We start from the raw sequence: 23,347 nt of genomic DNA, 5'->3' as shown, positions 1-23,347 counted from the left end.
TATAAAAAAGGCTGAGGTTATGGGTGTGGTGGCGCACGCCTTTAATCCCAGCACTTGGGAGGCAGAGGCAGGTGGATCTTTGTGAATTGGAGGCCAGCCTGGTCTACATAGTGAGTTCCAGGACAGCTGGGGCTACAGAAAGACCCCCGTCTCAAAAAGACAAAAAAAAAAGCTGAGGCTCCCTCCAGCATTTTTCTCTTCAACCAGAAGATATTAACCAAAGTCCACATAACGGGCTTCCCTTCTTGATCTTTTTGTTGCTCACAGGACCTTCCTTACATCTGAAATGAAAGAATTATAAACTTCGGACTTTGCTTTAACTGAATTCATTGTAATCAATCATGTCATGTGTGTTCAAGTAATTGTTTAGGTGACATTTTATGTATAAAGCAGTAAGAAGAGAAAATTTGCCCCAAGAATTCTTGAAAACTACGGAAAAATTGCTGCGGCCACTTCATTTCCACATTTTTTAACCTACTGTATACTAAAGTTACTATATGTGGCACACCGAATTTAAGATGTGTGTACGGATTCAAACATAAATCTTTTTAGGATGATTTTTCTTTGCAATTACGGCCCTAAGGTATAGGAGCTATTAGTGTCTGACTGTGCGCTCCTTTTCTGGAAAACAGGTTTTTTAAGGTCCTTGTCTTGACCAATTTGGAACTAAAGAGAAAATAAAAATGGTCATTTTAAAGCCAAGCTGTTCCCAGGTCTGCTTGTTTAAAGGTTTATAAAAGACAGTGAGTTAGACTGAGGATGTAGCTCAGCTGGCAGAGTGCTGGCCCAGCATGTACTAAGCCCTGGATTCCACCCCCAGCTTCACATAAACCAAGTGTGGCAGGAGGGTCAGAATTTCAAGGTCATTCTGTGTGTGTGTGTGTGTGTGTGTGTGTGTGTGTGTGTGAGAGAGAGAGAGAGAGAGAGAGAGAGAGAGAGAGAGAGAGAGACAGAGGTAGGCGGATCTCCATGAGATTGAGGCCAGCCTGGTCTCCTTATTGAGTTCCAGGCCAGGTGGGGCTGCAGGGAAACCTTATCTCAAAACAAAAATAAAAACAAAAACAAAAAGGTATGGGTGAGGAAAGGAAAGGAAAAGAAAAGGAAGGCTGTTTGTCCAAAGACAAATAAGACAAAAAGAAACTATTGAGATATAAAGTACATTTTTAGGAAAGAAGATTTTAGAAAAGGAAGTGCTTTTAAATGAGACAGGATTTTAGACGACAGTTTTAAAGTATAATTAAATGTCATTTAAAATCCTGAAGCCTTATTTGGGAAGGAACTCACTGTGATTCTAGTCATTCCAACAACAATCAAAGTTCCTGAAAAGCAAATTCTAAGTCTAGCCATGACAGCCACAAGAAAAATGAGGAGAAACCCAGTAGATGGTTGTATTTGGAAGCCCTCATCAAGAAACTCTGATTTGAAAATTCACCCTGTTCTGACTTCTCCTGGTTCCCTGACCAGAATTTGTGCCTAACTACTCTTGCCTTTGCTTCTCCTTCCCGTTCTTGGCCCACTGATATCCATCCTCCTCCTTTTAAGTTTTTTCAGGACAGAATCAATGAGATGACCCAATGGTCAGTGAACCAGGTGCTCTTAACTGAAGTCCCTCAGGTCTCCTACCCCATACTCCAGACCAATGCTCCAGCCTTTTGAGACCAGCCCCCTTTGCCAATGTCCCTGTACAACAGGAAGTAGCTAAAGAAAGACCACTGTTGCCCCTTATCATCAACAAAAGGCCGGAATGTTAGGTTCCTGACAGGCTCCTAAAATGGCAGCGCAGCTCCCAACATTCTAAAATGGCAGGTTCAGTCTTAGCTCCAGGAAAGTTACTCTGCTTATTGGAAGACCAACCAATCCTGAGCTAAACTGCTCAGCCTACATCATGGAAAGTTACCCAACCACCTAACTGCCTATAAAAGATGTCTGACTTCCCCTGCTTGTTGGTTTCTCTGCTCCCCAAGAGGCAGCCTAGTAGTCTGTTTGCTCTCAAATAAACTACTGTCCCCACCCCCCCAAATAATAATAATGTGAAATTATTCTCCAGATTGCACTGTTATGTCACTCTTTTCTCCCTCCCACAAGAAACATTCCTTCCTGGAGAGAAGCTTGAAAGGCTTAGGAAGCTAAGGAAACAGGAGACTTGGGAAACTCAGAAAATTAGAAGACTCAGGAAATGCAGAAAGTTACAAGACTTACAAGTCTCCTCCCCAAAGTTATATATGCAGTAAGCAAGTACTGAGAGAGAATAAGCAAGTACTGAGAGAGAGTAAGCAAGTACTGAGGGAGACTTTTTGGTGGAGCAACCTGCAACTTGAACAGGGCTGCAGCTCTGGTGAGTCCTCTCCCACGCTGGAGTGAACCTCTGGTGACACTGCTGCCTTTGAGTCATCCATGCGCCTGTAAGTAACCCCAATAAACTCATCGGTTCACTGAAAAAAAATCCTGAGGCCTTACATTGCTAGGTACTTATATCATCAGTCAGCCTGCTCCAGACATCAGGAGAGAACTGCAAAATCAGTCAGTGGGACCCCAAGTTAACTTTTAAATTAGAATTTTAGGGTTTTCAGAACCCTAAATGGCAATATTTTAACCATTCAAAAGGCTCAGAGGGAAGTGATTAGAGACCTAAAAACAGCTCAATTGATAGCTTTAACCCCAGGAATAATACATTTCTCCAGGCAGATAGTAAGCTGCTCCCTCAGAGGAACTCCAAGATTCTGCAGTGCAGAGCTGTGGGAAACCAGGGCAGTGAAAGGAGCGGCCCTTATAGTGGAGTTATAGAAACAGGGCTCTGCCTCCTCTCCAAAGACAAGCCATTGTAAGAGATGATGTATCCACTCTGAAGGGAGGAGGGGCTTTCAGTGCCAAGGATGGCTACCCTTGAAGACAAAAGCTACTCTTGGTTCCCTGAAGCCCCACTCAAGCAACTACAAATAAGCACTGAGGACCCTGGGGTAACTCTGCATATGCACACATATGGATGTTTTAGTAAATGTGTATGTATGGTATGCACTTGTGATATATTTGTGTGTACATGCATGTGTGTGTATATGCATACCCATGTACATATTCAGAGGCAAGAGGAGGATGTCTGGTGGCTTGCTCTGTCACACTCTGCCATATTCCCTTGAGACAGTGTTCTGGATAGCTTTAGTGTCAACTTGACACACCTGGGTTGAGGGAGCCTCAATTGGAGAATTGCCTTCATTGGACTGGCCTGTAGCCATGTCCATGGGGCACCTGCTTGAAGAGTGATGTGGGAGGGCCCAGCCCACTGTGGGTGGTGCCACCCCTGAGCACCCTTTCCTCCCCAAGTTCGTAGTGGTCAGAGTGTTTTGTCACAGCAATGAAAAACAAACTAGGGCAGAGTCTTGGATAAACCTGAAGTTTGCTATTTTTAGCTAGCCAGTCAGCTCCCAGGATCATCTTGTCTCTACCCAAGTACTGGGGTTACAGGCAAGGCTCTTTAAACTCAGGTCATTGGGCTTTCACTGCAAGTGCTCTTATCCACTGACCATCTCCTCAGCTCACTGTGGGTAACTCTTGATATAACAGATAAAAATGTTCATTTTCTTTCCAATATTGGGACTTTGTTCTTTGCTGCTCGCATTAGTCACTTTTCTGTTGCTGTGCTAGAAACACTGACCAAAGCAGTTTATAGAAGGAGGAGTTTATTTGAGCTTACGGTTCCAGGGGAATTATAGTTCGTCATGGTAGGGAGGCATGGTGGCTGGAGGTGGCTGAAGCAGGAGCAGCAGAAGCTAAGCTCTCACATCTTCAAGCAGGCACAGGAAGCAAGAGAGCAACTGGAGATCTGGCAAGGCTTAAGAACTCTCTAAGCCAGCTTCCCCCAGCACAGCCACACCTTCTAAGACCTCCCAAAACAGCACCATCATCTGGGGACAAAATGTCCAAATACATGGAGCCTATGGGGGACATTTTCATTCAAACCACCACACTGCCACTGATAAACTAGGACCCCTTACTAACTTGTGTAGTAACATGTTGGTGGAGATGCTCAAAAGTTGCTTACAACCGTAACAACTACAACAATGCTCTGAGGCTACAGACATGCTCTGCAACTTTGTCCCCAGATTAAACGTAAGCCTATCTGACATCAAACAAAGAATAGGCCACCCAGTAAGGATATAGACAGACTAAAAATGCTCGTGGACTCAGGAGACCATAAGATTCTGCTACTCCAAGAATAAAATAAATAAATAAATCTACTCACTTGTGGGGGAAAGGCCTATAAGGTCCACAGTCCTCAGCCATGAAGGACTGCCTGCTCTGTTTCTATAATTACCAAGGAGATGGAATTAAGCCACCACCTTTAACTTCATACGAAGGGTAGGCTCATTCAGATGAAAGGATTGGCACTTACATTTTACTTGAATACTTCCCTGTCAGTGGTGTAAATATCATCTGATGTTTGCTGACACTTGCTCAGGGAGGATAGAGGCCTACCTGACCCAGACTAAAGAACTCCAGAAGTTACTCTCTAAAATAAAACCTCTCTTCTAAGTCTTCAGTCTCAAGAGTATCTTGAAGAAAAAGCCACTTATATCTGCACACTTAAGACTTAAAAATTGTCTTCAAACAAGAGAAAAGGATGTCTTGACTTCTTAAATGCAAAGGCAAGTCCTACTATAAATCTGTTAGTTGTAAACTTATATTTTGGCTTTCTTCATTATTTTTCTTTTGAATTATTGGTACTCAATGATTACAAACTTGCACTGTTTTCCTTTAAGCCTATAGATTCTTTCTTGGGATTGTTCTTTTCCACATCTTCAATATAAAACATAAGCATTTTGTTTTTATAGCTGAGAGATCTCACTCAAACAGTTATAACGGTGCTGAGAGCTGTACTACAAGACCTGATGACACCTGACATCCTCACAGTAGCCCAGCAGAGAACCTGCCTGAGGCTCAAAGAGAAATGCTGTTTTGGGGTCAGGAGGGTGGGAAAAATTCAAAACAATATTAAAAATTTACTAATCAAGCACCTCACCTCCACAAGCAAGCTACACAGGATAGAGTAATGCATGGTCATGGCGTTCCTGGATCCTGCTCTTTTGAGAGTCATTGCTTACAATAAAGTTGCTCCTGTTTGGATTTTATATTTTTAACTTCCCTGTAAAAATCTGTCTCTTCTAGGACATGTAAGTTTTGCCCTAAATTTCTTGTAATTGAGGGATTCTAGCCAATTCCTATGACAGGATGTAACTCCTCTCCTACCAATGGTCAGAACAGGGAGTTTCATGATCCCTCTTAAGTGCTATGCTCTCAAAAGTATTAAGTAGTTCATAGAAGACATTATCATCCTTCAGTTCCCCCCTAAGACCCCACCTTTTAGGGGAAGTTGAGGCAAGAGAGGAGAAACAGAATAAGGCTGGAAGGCTTTTGCAAAGACTGACAAATTAACAGAAGCCTTCCTCTGAGTTCCATATGTGAAAGAAACCAGCTGACAAAGAGAAAAGTTGGAAACCTCCAGCTGAAACAACTAAATCTGGCCACCAGCACAGGCACAGAGGCACTCCAGTGCTTGAAGGTGACCTATGGCTCATTATAATACCAAAAACTACACTCCTAGGTGGAGATTTAAGATGCATGAAATGCATAAAGTTGTATGTAGAACAAGATGTATCAGCATTAATGGAAAAGCCTGTGCTATACAGATGAGCCAGAAAAACCCACAGCATGTGACATAAAAGCCCAATGCTCTGTACACAGGTGTCAGTGAGTTGCTAAACTGCCCCCACCCCAGCCCACTTCCTCCCCTGCAAATGTATTCTTTCATAACAAATTTACTCACTTTGCTTGTTACAATATTGTCCACCTGTCTCTATCCAATTCCTTGTTCCAAGATAAGAACCTGGTGCCCATCAACCCATACACCTATATCAATACCATTCTGCCTCGGAGCCTTTCCTCATCACATCTGCCTGCTGAACTTCTATTCACCTCTCAAGCTCAGAGCCACGTGCTCTGGGAAGCGCTCCCTGACACTATTCCCCACAGCAGATTTACTTATTCCTCTCTGTTGCCACAGCAACTTGTTCATTACTTTATTACAACACTAGTCACTGTCTTCAACAAATACTGTGCTCAACAGCTTGCCTGCATTATAATACATGTCTGTATGCACAGACACCATGAGCTTCATGGGAGTGGATGTTTACTCACTGTGATAGCCTCTGCACTCATCTGTCACTGGACACATGGCAAATGAAGGTATATGTAGCTGAAGTACATTTATTGAATGCTAACAACTGTTAGGTGCTGAGGATACAGAACTGAGGTGGTTAGGAATTACATAAAAAATCCCTAAAAACTCAAATCTAGTAGAAGACACAGATAAGTAAATTGCAGTGCAGTTTAAAAAGTGCTAAAATAGGCTGGGTGGTAAATGACGAATGATAGTCTCAATGTTAAGAGTGATTTCAAAACAGTTTCACACACACATATTTAGCCACCAAAAAACAGCCAATTTCTGAAAATCTGTACTTAATTTTCTGAATATGATTTAAAAGTTGCCTTGGGGGGAAAAATCACATAATCTGAACTTAAAATGTATAAGGAAGAACATCACTGTACAGACACATGGTCTTGAAAGACACTTAATAATGTCCTCCTACTTCTCTAGCTCATCCCCCTCTCCAATTTCTAGTCATGTATTTCTATAGGCATACTGTACTAAAATCTCAAACTTAAAAGGAGTTCACTATCTCCATCAGCTCCTATCAGGCTTTCAGCATCAACAATAAGCCCCCGACTTCCTTCTTCTGAGCTCCATATTTGGGTGATCCCATATCACCAACCACCTCCACTGTACGCTGCTGCAAATCTTCCCACTCCTATTCACATCATCACCATCCTCAAAGGCTGTTTGCATTTTAAGCCTAGACTCCTGCCAACTATTCTGAACACATTCTTCCTCCTGACTTCCATCATTTCTTGTAAGCAGATTGCTTTTCCCAAATCCCAGGTGTAAATATGTAACCTCCCTACTCAGAGTTCTTCCTAAAGCCAGTATTAACTGGCAAGCCAGCCTGGGCTGATATCAGCCCACCTTTCCATCAGAATTCCCTTCTCATTCGCTTTATCTTCACTTTAACACTGATGCAGTTCTAACTGTTGCAGGTACTGTTCTAAGGCCTCATTAACTCACTTTTTTCCTTATAATGTCTACATAAGAGCTATTAATTTTTAAAATTTATCATTTTTATTTTATGTGTATGAGTGTTATGCTTGCATGTAAGTAAGTGCACCTATGTCATGCAATGCCCGAGGAAGACAGAAGAGGTTGTCAGATCCCCTGGAACTGGGGTTACGGATAGTTAGCTGCCATGTGGGTGCTGGGATTCGAACCCGGGTCTTCTGCAAGAACAGTGTCCTTAACCACTGAGCCATCTCTCCAGCCCCTATAAGAGCTATTATTATTCCACCTTATAAGGAAACTGAGGCATATTAACTTGCTCAAGATTACAAAGCTAGTAAGTGAGGAAAAAAGAGACAGAATCATACCCAGAAAGTCTGGATTCAAGGTCTGTGTTCTTTACACAGTAACACCTTAGAGATACTACAGGTTCCAACAATGCAATAAAATGAATATTGGAATAACATGAGCCCCCCAAATTTCTGATTTCCCAGATTTGTTTGCACTATACTATAGGCTACTAAATGTGTAATAGCATGTTTTAAAAATAAACAGGGTTGAAGATACAGCTCAGTAGCAGAACACTTGCTTATTATGCATTAAGCTCCAGGTTTGGTCCCTAGGTTTAGAAAAAATAAATTCCTTAATTGATAAAGGCTTTATTGCCTTTTTTATTGCTTAAAAAATGCCAAGACTAATATGACTTTTTGGAAAAATGGTGTCATGTTGATAGATTTTCTTGACATAAGTTGCATTTTTTTCTACACTGCAAATTATAATCATTTTTGGTTACTCAGAAGTTTTACCCCCTCGTCCCACATGTCACTGTAATATGTAGCCAGAAAATTCTATTGGAAGTGTAACTTCCCACTGGTAAGCTCTCCACTGGAGAAGCCACCTCTAAGAGAACTGAAGATGGTCAAAATTCAGATCTTGTGCTGCAAAAGCCTTTCTCTCCTTTCACGCTACATCTTACCTTTAACTTTTCATGTTCAAATTTGAGAATGTACTGTCTTCTATAACATGCTAGATTAAAAGGGACTATGCTAGGGTGTGACTAAAGTACACTGTGAAGATCTAAAACAATAAAATATCCACTTTCAGCTGGGTGTGGTAGCACCCACCCAGCACTTGGGAGGCAAAGGTAGGCAGATCTCTATGAGTCAGAGGCCAGCCTGGTCTACACAGCAAGCTCCAGGTCAGCCAGGGCTACACAGTAAGACCTGATGGGAGGTAATGGGGGAGGGGTGCAGATAAGTGAAGGAGTCTAAATATAATCAAAATACATTGCATAAAATTCTCAATAATTCAATAAAAATAAAATATATAAAAGTATGTTTTTCTTCAATTTTATCAACTTCTAATTCCAGATGAGTGAAATAATGAATCCTGTATTCCTGAACAATTAAGTAATTTGAAGAAAAACACCTCACTCAAATGTTGCCCTACCACAGGTTAGATAAATAGAGAGGATGATTCAGGAGTGGTGGCACACTCCTTCAATGCCAGCATTTGGGAGGCAGTCGGGCAGATCTCTGTGAGACTGAGGCCAGCCTGGTCTAGACAGCAAGTTTCAGGCCAAGTGGAACTACAGGGAGACCCTGTCTCCAACAACAACAAAAAAAAAAGAGGATGATTAAAGAAGCCAGGAATTTAAGTTTTCAAACCACCAAATTCAGAAGGAACCTCAGAACTGCCCATGGTCATGGGCAAACATAACTGCTTGGCCACTCAAGCACCTGAAATCATCTTCCTGTTTTGTTTTACTGTGATCCAGATATAAGAGCTGATAATAGAACTGATGTTAAAAGACTACATCCAGCAAACAGCAAATTTTAAGTTTTCTAAAAAGATACAGACCATTTAATTAACATTTCTTTTTAGTTTTATAAGTAACAGCTAAAATTAAATTATTTCTCAACCAATCTTATTATGTATTACTTTTTGTTTTTTGTCTTTTTGAGACAAGGTCCTAGTCTCAGCTGGCCTGGAACTCGCTACATAGACCAGGCTAGCCTTGAACTCACAGAGATCTGTCTGCCTGCCTCTGCCTCCCAAGTGCTGGGATCAAAGGTGTGTGCCACCACCATCATTCCCAGCTTTATGCATTACTTTATGACACCCAACTCTTACTGGAACAAATGAATTCTTTTGAATAATAAATGGTTCATTAAAATCTAAGATGGAAGCCAGATGTGGTGGCTTATGCCTTTAATCCCAGCACTCAGGAGGCAGAGGGAGGCAGATCTTTGTGAGTTCAAGCCCAGCTTGGTCTACATAGTGAATTCCAGGCCAGCTGGGGCTACAGGGAGACCCTGTCTCAAAAAAAGAAAAAAGAAAAAAAGAAAAATCTAAGATGGAGAGATAGTCCTGTTGGTAAATCACATGCTATACAAGCATGAAGACTGAGTTTGGATCCCCAGCCCCCACAAAAAAAGCCAGGCACAGCAGTGTGAATCTATAATCTCAGTGGTGAGGTAGAGACAGGAGGATGTCAGGCTTGCTGTCCAGCTAGTTTAGCTGAATCACTGAGCTGCAGGTGGCCTGGAACTCACTATGGAGATCAGGCTGGCCTTGAGCTCACAAAGATTCCCCTGCCTCTGCCTCCTGAGTGCTGGGACTACAGGCCTGCGCCACCAGGCCCAGCCTCATTTTATCTTTTAAACATTGTTTTAAAGGTTATAGTAACGACAATTTTATTTTTGGTAATACATTCCAAAAGTAAAGTCTGCCAAAATTTGTAACAGGATTTTAGCAATGTGGCTGCAGGGAGCTATCTATCACTTACCTTCCCACTGAACAATAAATAATTCTACTCCAACTGGAGTGACAGAACACTGGAGAGCAGCAGAAAGTACTGAGATCCTCACAGAGCAGGAACGCCCATTCTGCTCTCCTCACTATCTCCCCTGAATGGATGGATTAGCTTGGACGAAGTCAAATTTCTTAAGTGGTGATGGTAAGCTGGAAATCTGCACTGGTCCCACTGCTACTTCAGACAATTATACAACCACGCAGGAGTACATCCCCAGCACAGTATGGAAAGCCACTTAAGAGTTCAGGTGGCTGATCTGCCACAGAGAAGGAACCCACACTGTATACCCCATGTACACACACTCCACGACCAAAGCTACTATGGCTAGGAGCCATCTTGAAACTGGACCCACTGCTAGAGTGCATGCTATCCTGGGAGTGATAGCCTTAGTGTGTCTCCATTCTTGACACTATACTCACTCAAGTGGTTGTGGGACCATGTCCCAAGCTGCTTAAAAGGCAGACTGAGTAGAAAAGCTGAGGTCATGGTTTCCAAATTCTCATGGTACTCTATCCCCTGAGAAACAAGTGGGCATACTCATAAAGATAAAGCCAACTCATAGACAGTAACTCAAAACACAGGTGCCCTAGCTCAGCCTAACAGCCAGGCAGCAATCCTACTCCTCAGGAGAGCCCATCATACACACACACACACACACACACACACACACACACACACACACACAGCCAGTCTATAGCACCAGTGGGTACCCATGAACAGCCAAACAGCCAGCCAGATGGCAGCTTTGGATCCCAGCAAACTTGCACCATACCACCAAAGCCACAAATATCTACAACCTGGGCCACTATCAGAACCACAGATACTGCTAACAAAAATTACAGCTGAAGAAAGCAATACTGTGTCCATCCGGAATCAGAACTAATACACCACATCTATCTAACATTCTTAGAACTCATCATGGGAAAAAGTCTCTTCCCATAATGGGGTAAGGGGAGACTTCATAGAATTAGAAAAGCAACTAGTGCACTAGAAGCACAGACACTGATGCAGGGACAAAGTACCTCCGTCCTAAGGATGCACAATAACTCCCGAATAATAAACCCCAAAGGAAATGAGAGTTAAGAAATTATTTGGGGGCTGGACAGATGGCTTTGTGGTTAAGGGCACTGGCTGCTCTTGCAGAAGACCCAGGTTCAAATCCCAGCACCCACATGGAGGCTAACAACCATCTGTAACTCCAGTTCCAGGGGATCTGACGCCCTCTTCTGACCTCCTCGGGCACTGCACAACACGGGTGCACTTATACACATACAGGCAATACGCTCATACACATAAAATAACAATAATAAGTATTTTTAAAAAAGAAATGTAGCCAGGCATGGTGGCACACACCTGTAGTCCCAGCACTTGGGAGGAAGAGGGCAGGTGGATCTCGTGAGTTCAAGGCCAGCCTGGTCTACATAGTGAGTTCCAGGACAGCTGGGGCTACAGGAAGACCCTGCTTCAAAAAGACAAAAAAAGAAAGAAATGTTTGGGACACATTACTTTTTCTTCAGAATCCTTAGCAGACTGTTGGCAAAAGGTCCTATGACCATGCCTTTGCATCCTGCATAAGGGCAAAGTCCTACAAGTTCCCAACATTTATGAGTGCATCTTCATCCATGTTTCATGTTGGCTAGGCTGGTGTCCAGATTGGCATTACCTGCTGGGAGCTCTACTCCCACACATGGCATCCTGCCTGATGGTCAAATGCAGGTGATAGGACAATTGAGAGAGGAGATGGCTACTTCACCACACCTTCTTCAGTGAGACCAGGTTGCAAGCTGGAAGGCCAGTGCATAGGTCTACAGGGCTTCTTGATTTTCCACAGTTGGAGTTGAGGAATTGGTTCTGGGTTTACTTCCCGTCTGACAGAATGTCTGTCTGTTGATTATGGCAAGACATGTCAATGTAGCCACTGTCATTATTAAGACAAAGTGCAGCATCCAACTTGTAGACTAGTAGCCAACTAGGTTAAAGGTTGGCATTAATTACCAGCCTCCCCATTGTGATACCTAGTGGAGACTTGGCTAGGTTATAGCAAGCTGTGTACATGCTGAGCAAAATCACAGCCAATGTGTAGGCCTGGGCTCACCTAGACCACAAATTTGGCCCAATGTATGCCAAAAGTGCCTTTGGGCACTAGTATGTAGGTGAGGGGATGAAGGAGAGTTTTCTGAGGCCCAAGAGGACATGGCCATCCTTGAGAAGATTATGAAAAGACTGGAGCAAAGAAGGCTAAAGGAGACAGGAAAGTATTAGCCCGTGTGCCACAATTTTACATTCCATTGTCTTGGAATTGATTTCTGATTTGAAGAATTGTCTACTGGAATCCTAAGCTATCAGTAAAGGCAATGTTTCCATTGTAAGTGGCAAAGAAAAATTTTGGAAATTCAAAATAATGATCTTATGGAAGCTTGGTGAACTATGAGAATCTAGACAAGCAAGTCAATAATTAGAATTATAATTCATGACCTAGACAGGAAATTCAATAAAGCAACAGGTATCATTAAACAAGAACCAAACAGAAATCCTGTAGCCAAAGAGTTTAATAAAACAAAAATATAACTGAGAACTCCACAGACTAGAACTAGCAGCAGGGGCTGGAGAGATGGCTCAATGGGTAAAGTGTCTGCTATGCAATCACAAAGAGCTGAGTCTGGCCCTCATGTAAAGAGCTGGGAATGACAGCGTGCACACTGTAATCTAAGCACTTAGGGAATGGAGCAGATGGATCCCAGAAGCTTGCTGGCCAGTCAGCCTATCCAAAATGGTGAATTCCAGGTTCACTGAGAGCCCTGTCTCAAAAAATATGGTAGAGAGGCCTGGCAAAATGGCTCAGTGGCCACCAAACCTGATGACCTCAGTTCCCTGGAACTCACATAGTGGAAGAAGAAAGTTATCTTCTGACCTCCACATGTATGCTATAACACATGCTCATACACATTCGTGCGCACACACACACACACACACACACACACACACACACGGTGAAGAGACATTAACGTTTGGCCCCCGTATGTGTCTGTACCAGTGAGCATACCCACACACACACATTCACACTTGCACATATGTACACAACACAAACACAAAACCCTAGCAAACCAAATCTGAATCTAAAGGCACATCAAAAAGATTATATACCATGATCAAATGAGATTTATCTCAAAGATGCAAGGATTATTCAACCTATACAAACCATTAGACATAATACATGGCATTAAATGAATGAGGGATTAAAAATTAATGGTTATCAATAGATCAGAAAAAGTTTGATAAAATTCAACATCAATATAATGAGAATTCTTTAATGTAATTAAAGCCATGTATGAAAATCAACAATAAATATCATATTCTATGGAGAAAAGTTCAAGTATTACCCCCAATATGAAACAAAGCCCTCTTTTACCACGCTTAGTCAACACAGTATTGGTTTTACCTAGAGTACCTGGACAAGAAAAAGGACAGAAGAATTGTAAAGGAGAAGGTTAAACTATCCCTGTTTTCAGGTGACAATCTTATAGAAAAGCCTAAAGATTCCACAAAACACTGTTAGAACCAGTAAACAACTGATAAAGTCAAAAACTACAATAATGTACAAAAATCAGTAGCATTTCCACACACCAATAACAAACTAGTTGAAAACTGATAAATCAATCCCACTTACAATACTACCAACCACCAAACACGTATTCCTAGTAATAAATTTAACAAAGAAGGAAAAAGAATATTACAAATGAAAACTGTAAAACGGCGTGAAGGAAACTGAAGAGGACAAAAATAACGAAAATCATCCCATTTTCATGGATTGGCACAATTAGTACTGTTAAAATATCCATACGATCTTGGTTTTATTTCTGTTGCTGTGATAAAATACCCTGCAATAGCAACTTTAAGGAACAAAGGGTTTGTTTGGCTCACAATTCCACAGTACAGTTCTTCACTGCAAGGAAGTCAAGGCAGGAACTTGAAGCAACTAGTCACAGTCAAGAGCAGAGAGAATGAGTGCATTCGTGTTTGTGTTCAGTTCACTTTCTCTGCATTTATACAGTCCAGGCCCAATCTCAGGGGATGGTGCCACCCATGTTTAGGCTGGGTCTTCCCACACCAATTAACGTAATCAAGACCACCCTAATCTTAGCAATTCCTCATTGAGACTCTCTTCCCAAGCAATTTTAGATTGTCATGTTGACAACTAAAACTAACCACTATGTTATCTGAAGCAATCTATAGATTTAATGCAATTTCCATCAAATTATCAATAATATTTATCACAGAGCTAGAGAAAACAGCCCTAAAAATGTGTATGAAACCAAGACTCAAAACAGCCAAAGAAATCATAAGCAAAATGAATAAAGTGGTAAGAATACCTGCTCCAAAACATACTACCAAGCTAAAGAAACAAAACAGCACGCATCTGTATAAAAACAGATAACATAAACCAGTGGAAGGGAATGGAGAACCTAGAAATAAATAGATGTATTATTTACAGAAAACCTATTTCCAACAAAGACATTAAGAACATGCATTTAAAAGGGGGTGTGTGCGCCCTTCAATAGATAGCCATATGCAGACTTCTATCTCTTGTCATATATAAATATCATCTAAAAATGTCAACCCAAAGAAAACAGAGCAGAAATCCTCTAGGACATTGGTCTAGGTAAAACTTCTTTTTGCTCTAGCAAAAAATGTCAACAGTGTTGTATAAAACTGAAAAGCTTCTTCTACACAGCAAACAAAATGACTCATGGAGCTAAAGGATAACCTACAGAATGGACTTACCAACAAAGGATTAACACTCAGAACATATAAACAAACAGACAGCTTATTACAAAACCACTCACTAATCTTGGTTTACAAGTGGGCAAATGATCTTAATGAATGTATCAAAAGAAGATATACATGTCAGGAGTAGTGGTATACACCTTTAATCCCAGCACTCAGGAGGCAGAGGCAGGTGGCTCTCTATGAGTTCAAGGCCAGCCTGGTCTATATGGTGAGTTCCAGGCCAGCTGGAGCTACAGGGAGACCCTGTCTCAAAAAGACCAAAATAAAACATGTCCCATATCACTGATCATCAGGGAAATGCAAATCAAAACCACAATGAGAAACAAAGAAAAAAAGTGCTGGTAAAGAAATGGAGAAACAGGAACTCTCATATGCTATGGGAATTTAACTAGTACAGCCATTATGGAAAAGAGCATAGCCATTCTCAAAAAATTACACAGGGAACTACCATCATCATTCCCAGTACTGTGTATGTGTGTGTACATATATATATATACATACACATATGTACATATATATCAGTATGTATAAGGGGTGTCTGCAGTTCCATGTTTATTGTAGCACTACTCTCAACAGCCATGATAGGAAATAAACCTAGGTATCAATCAATTCTTGAATGTATAAAGAAAATGTATTACATGTACACAATGGAATATTATTTGCCTATAAAAAGAATGATCTTGGGGATGGAGAGATGGCTCAGCAGTTAAAAGCACTGGCTATTCTTACACAAGACAAAGGTTCAAATCCCAGCACCCACATGGCTGCTAACAACCATCTGTAACTCCAGTTCCAGGGGATCTGACACCCTTTTCTGTCCTCTGCAGGCATTGTATGACATGGGTGTACTTACATACATGCAGGCATAACACTCACACATATAAAATTTAAAAAAATTTTTTTAAAAAGGAATGATCTAATTATCTCAGCATGGTGGCACACACCTTTAGTCTCAGCACTTCGGAGGCAGAGGCAAGCGGATCTCTGTGAGATGGAGGCCAGTCTGGTCTACACAGTGAGCTGCAAGCAGCTGAGGTTACAAGGAGATCCTGTCTCAAAAAGACCAAAAAAAAAAGACTAAGATCATGTCATTTGTAGTAATATGAATGAGTCTAGAGGACATTATGTTAAATAAGTGAGGCACAGAAAGACAAATACTACACATTCTCATTGATACGTAGAAGCTAAAAATAGTTGTTCTCATAGAAGCAGAGTGTAGAACAGTGCTCTCAGAAGCTTGGAAGTATGGTGGTCAGGGAAGGAAGGGGAAGGCAGAGAAAGTGGCCAACAAACAAGCTGGATAGGAGGAGTAACTTCTACTATTCTACAACCAAATATGTTAACTATGGACAACAGTTGATCATGTATTAATTAGAAGAGAGGATTTTGATTGTCCTCAACACAAATAAATAATAAATATTTTTAGGGATGGGTATGCCAATAACTCTGATTTGATCATCGCACATTATATATACATAGTGTGATATCGCACTGTAACCCTCCCATATGGATAATTATGTCAGAAATTAAAAACATTTATTTAGGAAAAACACCTATAATAACTGCAATCTGTAAAGTTTCCAAGGTATGAGCGGCAATCAAAATCACATGTTGCAAAGTAGTCAGATAAATACAAATTGTCCTCTCCTATCTTTTCAGTGCATGAGCACAGGTGTTAGGCAAAGCATTAGGCAAAGCAGCAAGCCCTCCCAGCTAAGGGCAAAGGGAGACTGCGCTTTCCCTTAATTCTACTAACCAAAGTAAAGCTCTGCCTATGGGTAAGACCGAAAAAAAAAAAAAAAAATTAAGAAATCTGAAGAGTCATGTAACTTGGAAGAGTTCTTTAATATGCCAAAATGAATGCTGGGCTTAGGACAAAATAGTTCTGAGTGAGCCCTTAACTTTGAGAGAGAACAAGCTAGAAAGAGACAAACATTCTGATTATGCCTAAGGATTATATTGAGCAGGGATTAAGTAATGATCAACATAACTAACGTTTAGTCAGAAATATGTATCAAAATATTTAATCTTTTTTTTTTTTTTGGTCTTTTTGAGACAGGGTCTCCTTGTAGCCTCAGCTGTCCTGCAACTATGTGGACCAGGCTGGCCTTGAACTCACAGAGATCTGCCTTCCTCTGCCTCCCAAATGCTGGGATTAAAGGCGTGCACCACCACACCTAGCTTAAAACTTATTCTATAAGAGTACATACTATTACTACTGTTGAATTTGCTTAACTTTTTATTTACAGAAACAGCCATCTAGAAAATTCTTAAACACAACGTCTAGTTCAGCACCTGAGAGAAGTTTGAAGATGAAGATGGTAGTTTGACCTCTCCAAGCCCATCTCTCCTATCATGCAGCTGCAGAACATTTCAACTACAAATTTAAATCCAAGTGTTTGGGTGTGTGAAAACCTTCCCTGACCTTTGCAAATGGTTTTAAGTACACAGAGATTGACAGGACTCCTGCCTTTTATCACCACACAGACAGCACTCACTTCAAAACCACTGTAAAAACTCTCACCCTCCACGGCCTTCGGATTCCTTTGAAAAAGTCAGGCATCCACATGGGAAGAACAACAGCTTCCCTCAGCAACTTCTTAGCTTCTTCTAGGTCTGCTATGTCATCCCTTGGGAAGAACAAAGTTTCGTGTTTATTCAAGGGACATCTTTAATTTTATAGTCAAAACTATTTAAACTTGTTTACTTACAAAATTATTCTTATATTAAGACATTATTATAATTTTTATTGTATAAAATGACAGTCAAAACATACTGGAGTTACTGGTTAGAATATGTTAGTTAACAAACTTTGTCAGTATGTCAACAATTAACACGTAAAACGTACTTGGTTAGATTCTGACCAACCATTCTGCAATCCTATGTGCTCATGTTATAGATGAAGGCATTATCAGCAAACCAGTGGACAGGAGAAGACTGACTCCAGCCCAATCTATGACTTGTTGTTCTGCTCTACTTTAAATCAAGAACTTGAAAGACTCTAACCAGTGAATGCTAGGGTTCCTGGACACAATGTCTCTCTCAAGGGCTTCCACCAGATCCTTATCATATCCAGCACCATCAAATTTTGGAATTTCACCATCACTTGCACCATCTTGCATATTTTTCCTTCCCTGGGGACATATATTTAAAAAAGTTATGGTCAATAACAGAATAACTTTAATATCATTAAACTTTCCAAAATATGATCACACTTGTATGTGTGTGCATATAAATGTGTTTATGTGTCTGTGTATGCATGTGCATGCAAGTGTGTATGTGCATAAGTATGTGTGCATGCATGAGTGCGTGCATGCATGTGTCTGTGCAGTTCTGGTGATAAAACCCAGGGCCTTATAATTCATCAGAAATAGATCAACTGGTAACATTTATTCTAGTCACATGTCTGAGATATGCCCAGCCTTAGGTGACACATCTACAGTGGAACCTCTATTCCTAAAGCTCATGGAACATAACAGAACAGGGGGTGGAGAAAATACTAATGCATCCCTCAACTCTCACCAATGAAGTGTCCTTATACAATAGAGTACAATATATACAGAAGGCCACAACTGGCTAGGTTTCAGAGAATAAGAGACTGCAGAGTGTGTGTCACTGAATAGGGCTCCTATATTAAACCTCACCCACCCAGGGTTCAGGGACCACTGCAGAAGAAGGGGAGGAAAGATTGTAAGAGCTGGAGGTGGTTCATGAACATAGGAAAAGAGAGGCTTTCAGGCCACTGGAAGCTTGCTAATGTGAATTTTTTGGAAATAGTGGAGTCATGCACAAGATCCATGCTGACTCAATCAGACAAAGGCCCAGCTTGAACCAAGGGCCCCAACCCTAGCCTGGGAACTGTTGGTAACTACTGCTGGGTGAGGGAGAGTAGATCTTCTTTAAGATCTCTAGGTAAGGGAACTGACACTGATTCTAACCATTCCAACAGCTATCAAAATACCTGAAAGCAAATGCTGAATCCATCACTCTCGAGCCCAGCCTTGGCAGATAAAGGAAAAATGAGGAGGAACCCAATAGAGGGATGCTTTTGGAAGCTCTCGTCAAGAAATCCCAATGGACTCTGATATGAACATTTGAAATTTGCCCTGTTCTGACTTTTTTCTGGTTCTCCATCTAGAACTTGTAATGCTAACTAAAAAAACAGATGTCTAGGTAGGCTGACTAGACTCCAGTGTATGAACTTGCACCAAAGGACATCTGGATACAAATGTTTGATTGGATAGGACTTAATATCTATGACAGAATGCACGAGGTCTGGTGGGGGAGGTAGAAGGGGACACGGATGGGGAAGGGGTCTAATTTGCATCTACATTCTTGGAGAGATAGTTGCAGGTAAGATAACCCTTACTGGATCCCAACAGACTGGGGAAGCCAGTCTCTGAATTGGTGGAACAAAGAATTTGTACCACTGTAGGAAACAATTAGAATACTAATGTACAAGAAGAAAATTAACTTACTGACCATTTGCCATGTGGTAGAATATCTCATATATTAATACAACAGTCATACCTGATATTTTTTTCCTTTTTATAGAATAAAAATGGGCCTCAGAAAAACTAAGTAATTAATCATTTCTCGGCCTTTTGGCTAAGAGTAAGTGTAAAAACTAAGTAACTGATTCAAGTTCACTAGCAATTGTTGGGATAGAAAATTTAGCTCAGATCTCCCTGCCTCCCTGAACCTGCTTTCCATAACATTAGCCCATCTCACATCTGACTACTGCTTAAAACTTAAGTACATTTGTGAATGGGAAAGCTTAAGAGTTTCCCCATCATAATTAGCTTTAGCCATCAGCTTGACACAACCCAGAATCACTTGCAAAGAGGGAACCTCAACTGAGGAATTTCCTCCATCAGACTGACTGTGGTTATATATATATATATATATATATCTGGGAGGCATTTTCTTAATTGCTAATTAATATAGGGGGGACCAGCCCCCCTACCATCCCTAGGTACCAAGAAGAGAGGCTGAACCAGCCAAGGGAAGCAAGACAGTAAACAGCAAACCTCCATAGTTTCTGCTTCAAGCTCCTGCCTTGGCTTCCCTTGATGATGAACTATAACCTGTAAGCTAAAATAATCTTTTCCTTCCCATGTTATTTTTTGTGTTTTATCATAGCAACAGAAAACAAACCAGAACATCCCCCAAAGCATCTAATATAAAGGCTACAGGGGAAGATATTCCTGACTTTTCCTATACTTACTGAGCCTTTTCCTGGTTACTGCAAGTAACCCCATAGGACTCAATGGTTTCCTCCAGTACAGTTCTGGGCCTATCACAAAATTGTTCATCATGGCATCCCACATGCTACTGTAATATGCAAACTCCTTTCTGCCCATCTCTCTAGCTTATTTCTTCTGCTCAAAACCTTTTAGTCACACTGGTCAGAGGGCCTTTTCCAATCATTTTATCAAGACCACTAAAGTAAATGCTTTATCTAGCCTACATTCTTTGTTAATAACATTGTGGATTTTAAAAAGAATTTTATGCTATGGTTTCTATGAGCTATAGGGTTCTGCCAAGACACATTCAGTATTGAAGAGGTAAGCATTGAAATGCACTAATTTCTCAGAGACACATCAACTACAAAAACTAATTAGGGCTATCTCTTTCAAGAGCTTCAGCCCCTCTTTACTGTCTGATGTAAGTGAAAATGAAAGTCAAATGGTCAAAATGAGTCAACCTCCTGTAATGGAAGCTGAAAAGAGACAAGATAGGATGAACTTCTCGGATTCCACTTCCAAGATAAACAGAAAGGCTGAATAAGTGACAAAAGGGGACCAAATGGCAACCCTGGCAGATACTCCAGTTCTTTCAGTCACTTGATAAACAGCCAAACAGTGTTCTATAACCTGACCTCAAAAATTTACTTATTTGGGTTGCACAGCTGTAGTGTAGTACTATCCTTGCAGTTCAAATGGCATATATTAATACCGACACTATTAAAATGAGAAAACTTCTGGCATATGGCACAACAAATATAACATTTAAAAATTTCAAATAGGATCACATTTTATGACATGGCTAGGCCAAGGCTACAAAGTCACCTTCAAGCAAGTCCCTGGGAATACTTCATAATCACTGTACAGTATTGTAGAAATAAAGCAACTAGAGAGTCCAACAGATGCTGATATATCTTGGTCTTATCAAGCCTTCACATAACTTTGTAACTGGAGACTTACCAAGTTAAAATTAAAGTTAAACTTCACTTTAATATGAATGTCCAAGTGACAGGGAAGGACATGATATACTCTAAGAGAAAGGAAAAGCTGCATCCCTATCTCAAATTTTTTTTAAAAAAACAAGGAATCACAGAATTTTAAGAATGTCACTATGGTAGCATCCATTACATGCAACACATTTGATTGGCATTGGGTTTCAAGGCAGTGAATGAAAATACAGTATTCTGCCCTCATCAGTCATCTACTGTACTGGGGAAGTAATAATCTGTCAACAAAGCAAAAACACACATGATTATACACTGTGAAGTGCAATGAAAAATAACTGAGTAGTCAACGTGACTAAAAGATGCTGAGTAGAATGGAGAAGCTAAAGAAATGGGCAGCCGAAAGCTATGATATTACAGTAAAAGCACAGACTAATTCAACATGATTTGCAGTTTTAGATGATCCTTCTGGGTATTGAAAGGAAAATGATAGGGTGGAGAAGAGTCAAAGAAGTAAAACCCTTCTACTGCACAGAGTAGGGAATGTGGGGAGACACTGAATGGCCTGCTCACTGTGTCCTCATAGCAGAGATGAACTCTCTGCCAGTAAACACTCCAAAGCAAATCAAAATGATGAGGTGACAGAAAAACTAAACCTGGTAAAATTAAAATTAAGCAATCAGTAAAAGTGGGTGACAACTGAAAAGAAAGACTGAATTAGAATATGGATATCAAATATAAATAACTTATGCCTATGAGTAAAACTAGATAATTAACTGTAATTAATTCAAAGAAACAGTTTCCAAGCAATAAAGCTAATGATGTCACCAAGAGCATCATAACACAATGCTGTAATGCCCTGAAATGCTCTTAGAAAACTCTCCTTAGATTTTTACACTAGTCATTAAGGTCAATATTAGCAAGAATCTGATACTATAAAGGCTGGTATACATTTTCTTCCATTAAAGCAAAATTATTTGGCTTCTTTTTTACTAATATCCAAATTATTCATATCAAGAAAACTTTCTTAAGACTCTCTTATTAGTAATGGTTAGTCATTGTTTGAGGAAAATGAGGTTCAAAGGAATTAACCATATTACAGCTGCAGTCAATGACTGATATAGCTTGTCCCAAGATGCAAATAACAGCTTTTGCATTTTACTCGCAACTTCTCACACTGTCAGATAAAGTCAAACATGGTTGGTTACTGATCCCTGTCATGCATCTGATAAACACTATAGAATGAACTCTACCCAGGAAAGGATGACCAGAGATAAAGGGCTCACAAAACATGGCATATGTAGAAGAACCAAAGAAACTTGTGACATGTAAGTTGAAAAAGAAAGACTAATGAAGCAATACCGCCCTCTAACCTGCTCTTTATTACTCCAAAGGACTGAGTCAGGACCAATATAAAGCAGCCAAAGAGGTGGATTTCAGATCAGCAAAAGAATGTTTTCAACAATGGTTTCTGTTCAACTAAAGTATCAACTCTTATCAGATAGTGAGCTAGACCTACAGTCACAGATGTCTAAGCTGAACTGCAGATGGCATGTGATTCTTTCTGTAAAGTCACTACTTCTCACGTGTCCAACTTATAATTTGCTGCCTGTCTTCAATGGCCAAAGGCAAGTGCAAACTTTCTTGGACATTTCATCATTTCTAGCTCCAGAGCCAATGTTTTTGGTGGCTTGTTCCCATGACATACTGCGGCACACCACAGGCTGCTCCCACCCCCATATGAGAAGAAAACACAGGAAATGTTAGACAAGGTCTCTCCATTGCATCCCACCTAACCCTATTGTTTTACAAAGTAAAGTAGGTGGACAAATGCAAAACCATGCTTCCTAATTTGAGGGCTATGCCCTGCACTGTCATCAGAACTGCACATATTCAGATTGTAATAATGAATCCACACCATCCTGTATACTTATCAATATACCTGTCTTTCCACAATATTTATGAGTACTTACAGTATGCCAGGCTCTATTCTAGGCACAGAGAATATACACTGAGCAAATCAAAACTTCTGCTCTCCTGAGGTGTGCACCGAAGTTAGAGGGGACAGTCCACAAACAAACAAAACACACAGTCGAGAAGCGTTTAGGGACAGAACAGCAGGGCCAAATGCTTCAAAGTGGCAGTGTCCTTGACAAGTTCCAGGAACAGCAAGGAAACCAGCAGAAAGCAGTGGGCTGAGGAGGTCAGATCATGTGGGGCCTTGTAGAAAGCTGTTAAAAGGATTTTGACTTTTAATCTCAAATGGGAAAGCACTAGAAGGTTTGGAGCACAGTACAGAATGTGATGACCTATGTTAACAGGATCTCCCAGGCTGCTGTGGGACAACCACAGCACTACATATTTGCTGAAATAGAGAGAGAGAAAAAAAAAA

The 23,347-nt window shown here is 40.7% G+C and overlaps 1 protein-coding gene across 9 annotated transcripts in view; it reads right to left on the bottom strand.

The window, feature by feature from the left end:
* Katnal1 (katanin catalytic subunit A1 like 1) overlaps positions 1-23,347 on the bottom strand; it is a 115,492-nt gene that overhangs the window by 60,669 nt on the left and 31,476 nt on the right. For all 9 annotated transcript variants that reach the window (XM_029559624.1, XM_029559628.1, XM_029559623.1 and 6 more), the window contains exons 5-6: positions 17,772-17,899; positions 17,290-17,395 (exon numbers count right to left, since the gene is read on the bottom strand). In XM_029559624.1, the coding sequence (XP_029415484.1) occupies positions 17,290-17,395; positions 17,772-17,899 (234 nt within the window). The remainder of the gene's footprint in view (positions 1-17,289; positions 17,396-17,771; positions 17,900-23,347) is intronic.

The sequence above is a fragment of the Nannospalax galili genome, unplaced genomic scaffold (assembly GCF_000622305.1).
Source record: "Nannospalax galili isolate Female #2095 unplaced genomic scaffold, S.galili_v1.0 scaffold768, whole genome shotgun sequence".
Lineage (NCBI taxonomy): Eukaryota > Metazoa > Chordata > Mammalia > Rodentia > Spalacidae > Nannospalax > Nannospalax galili.
The sequence above is the reverse complement of the archived record's forward strand: the minus strand, read 5'-3'. Positions and strand labels throughout refer to the sequence as shown.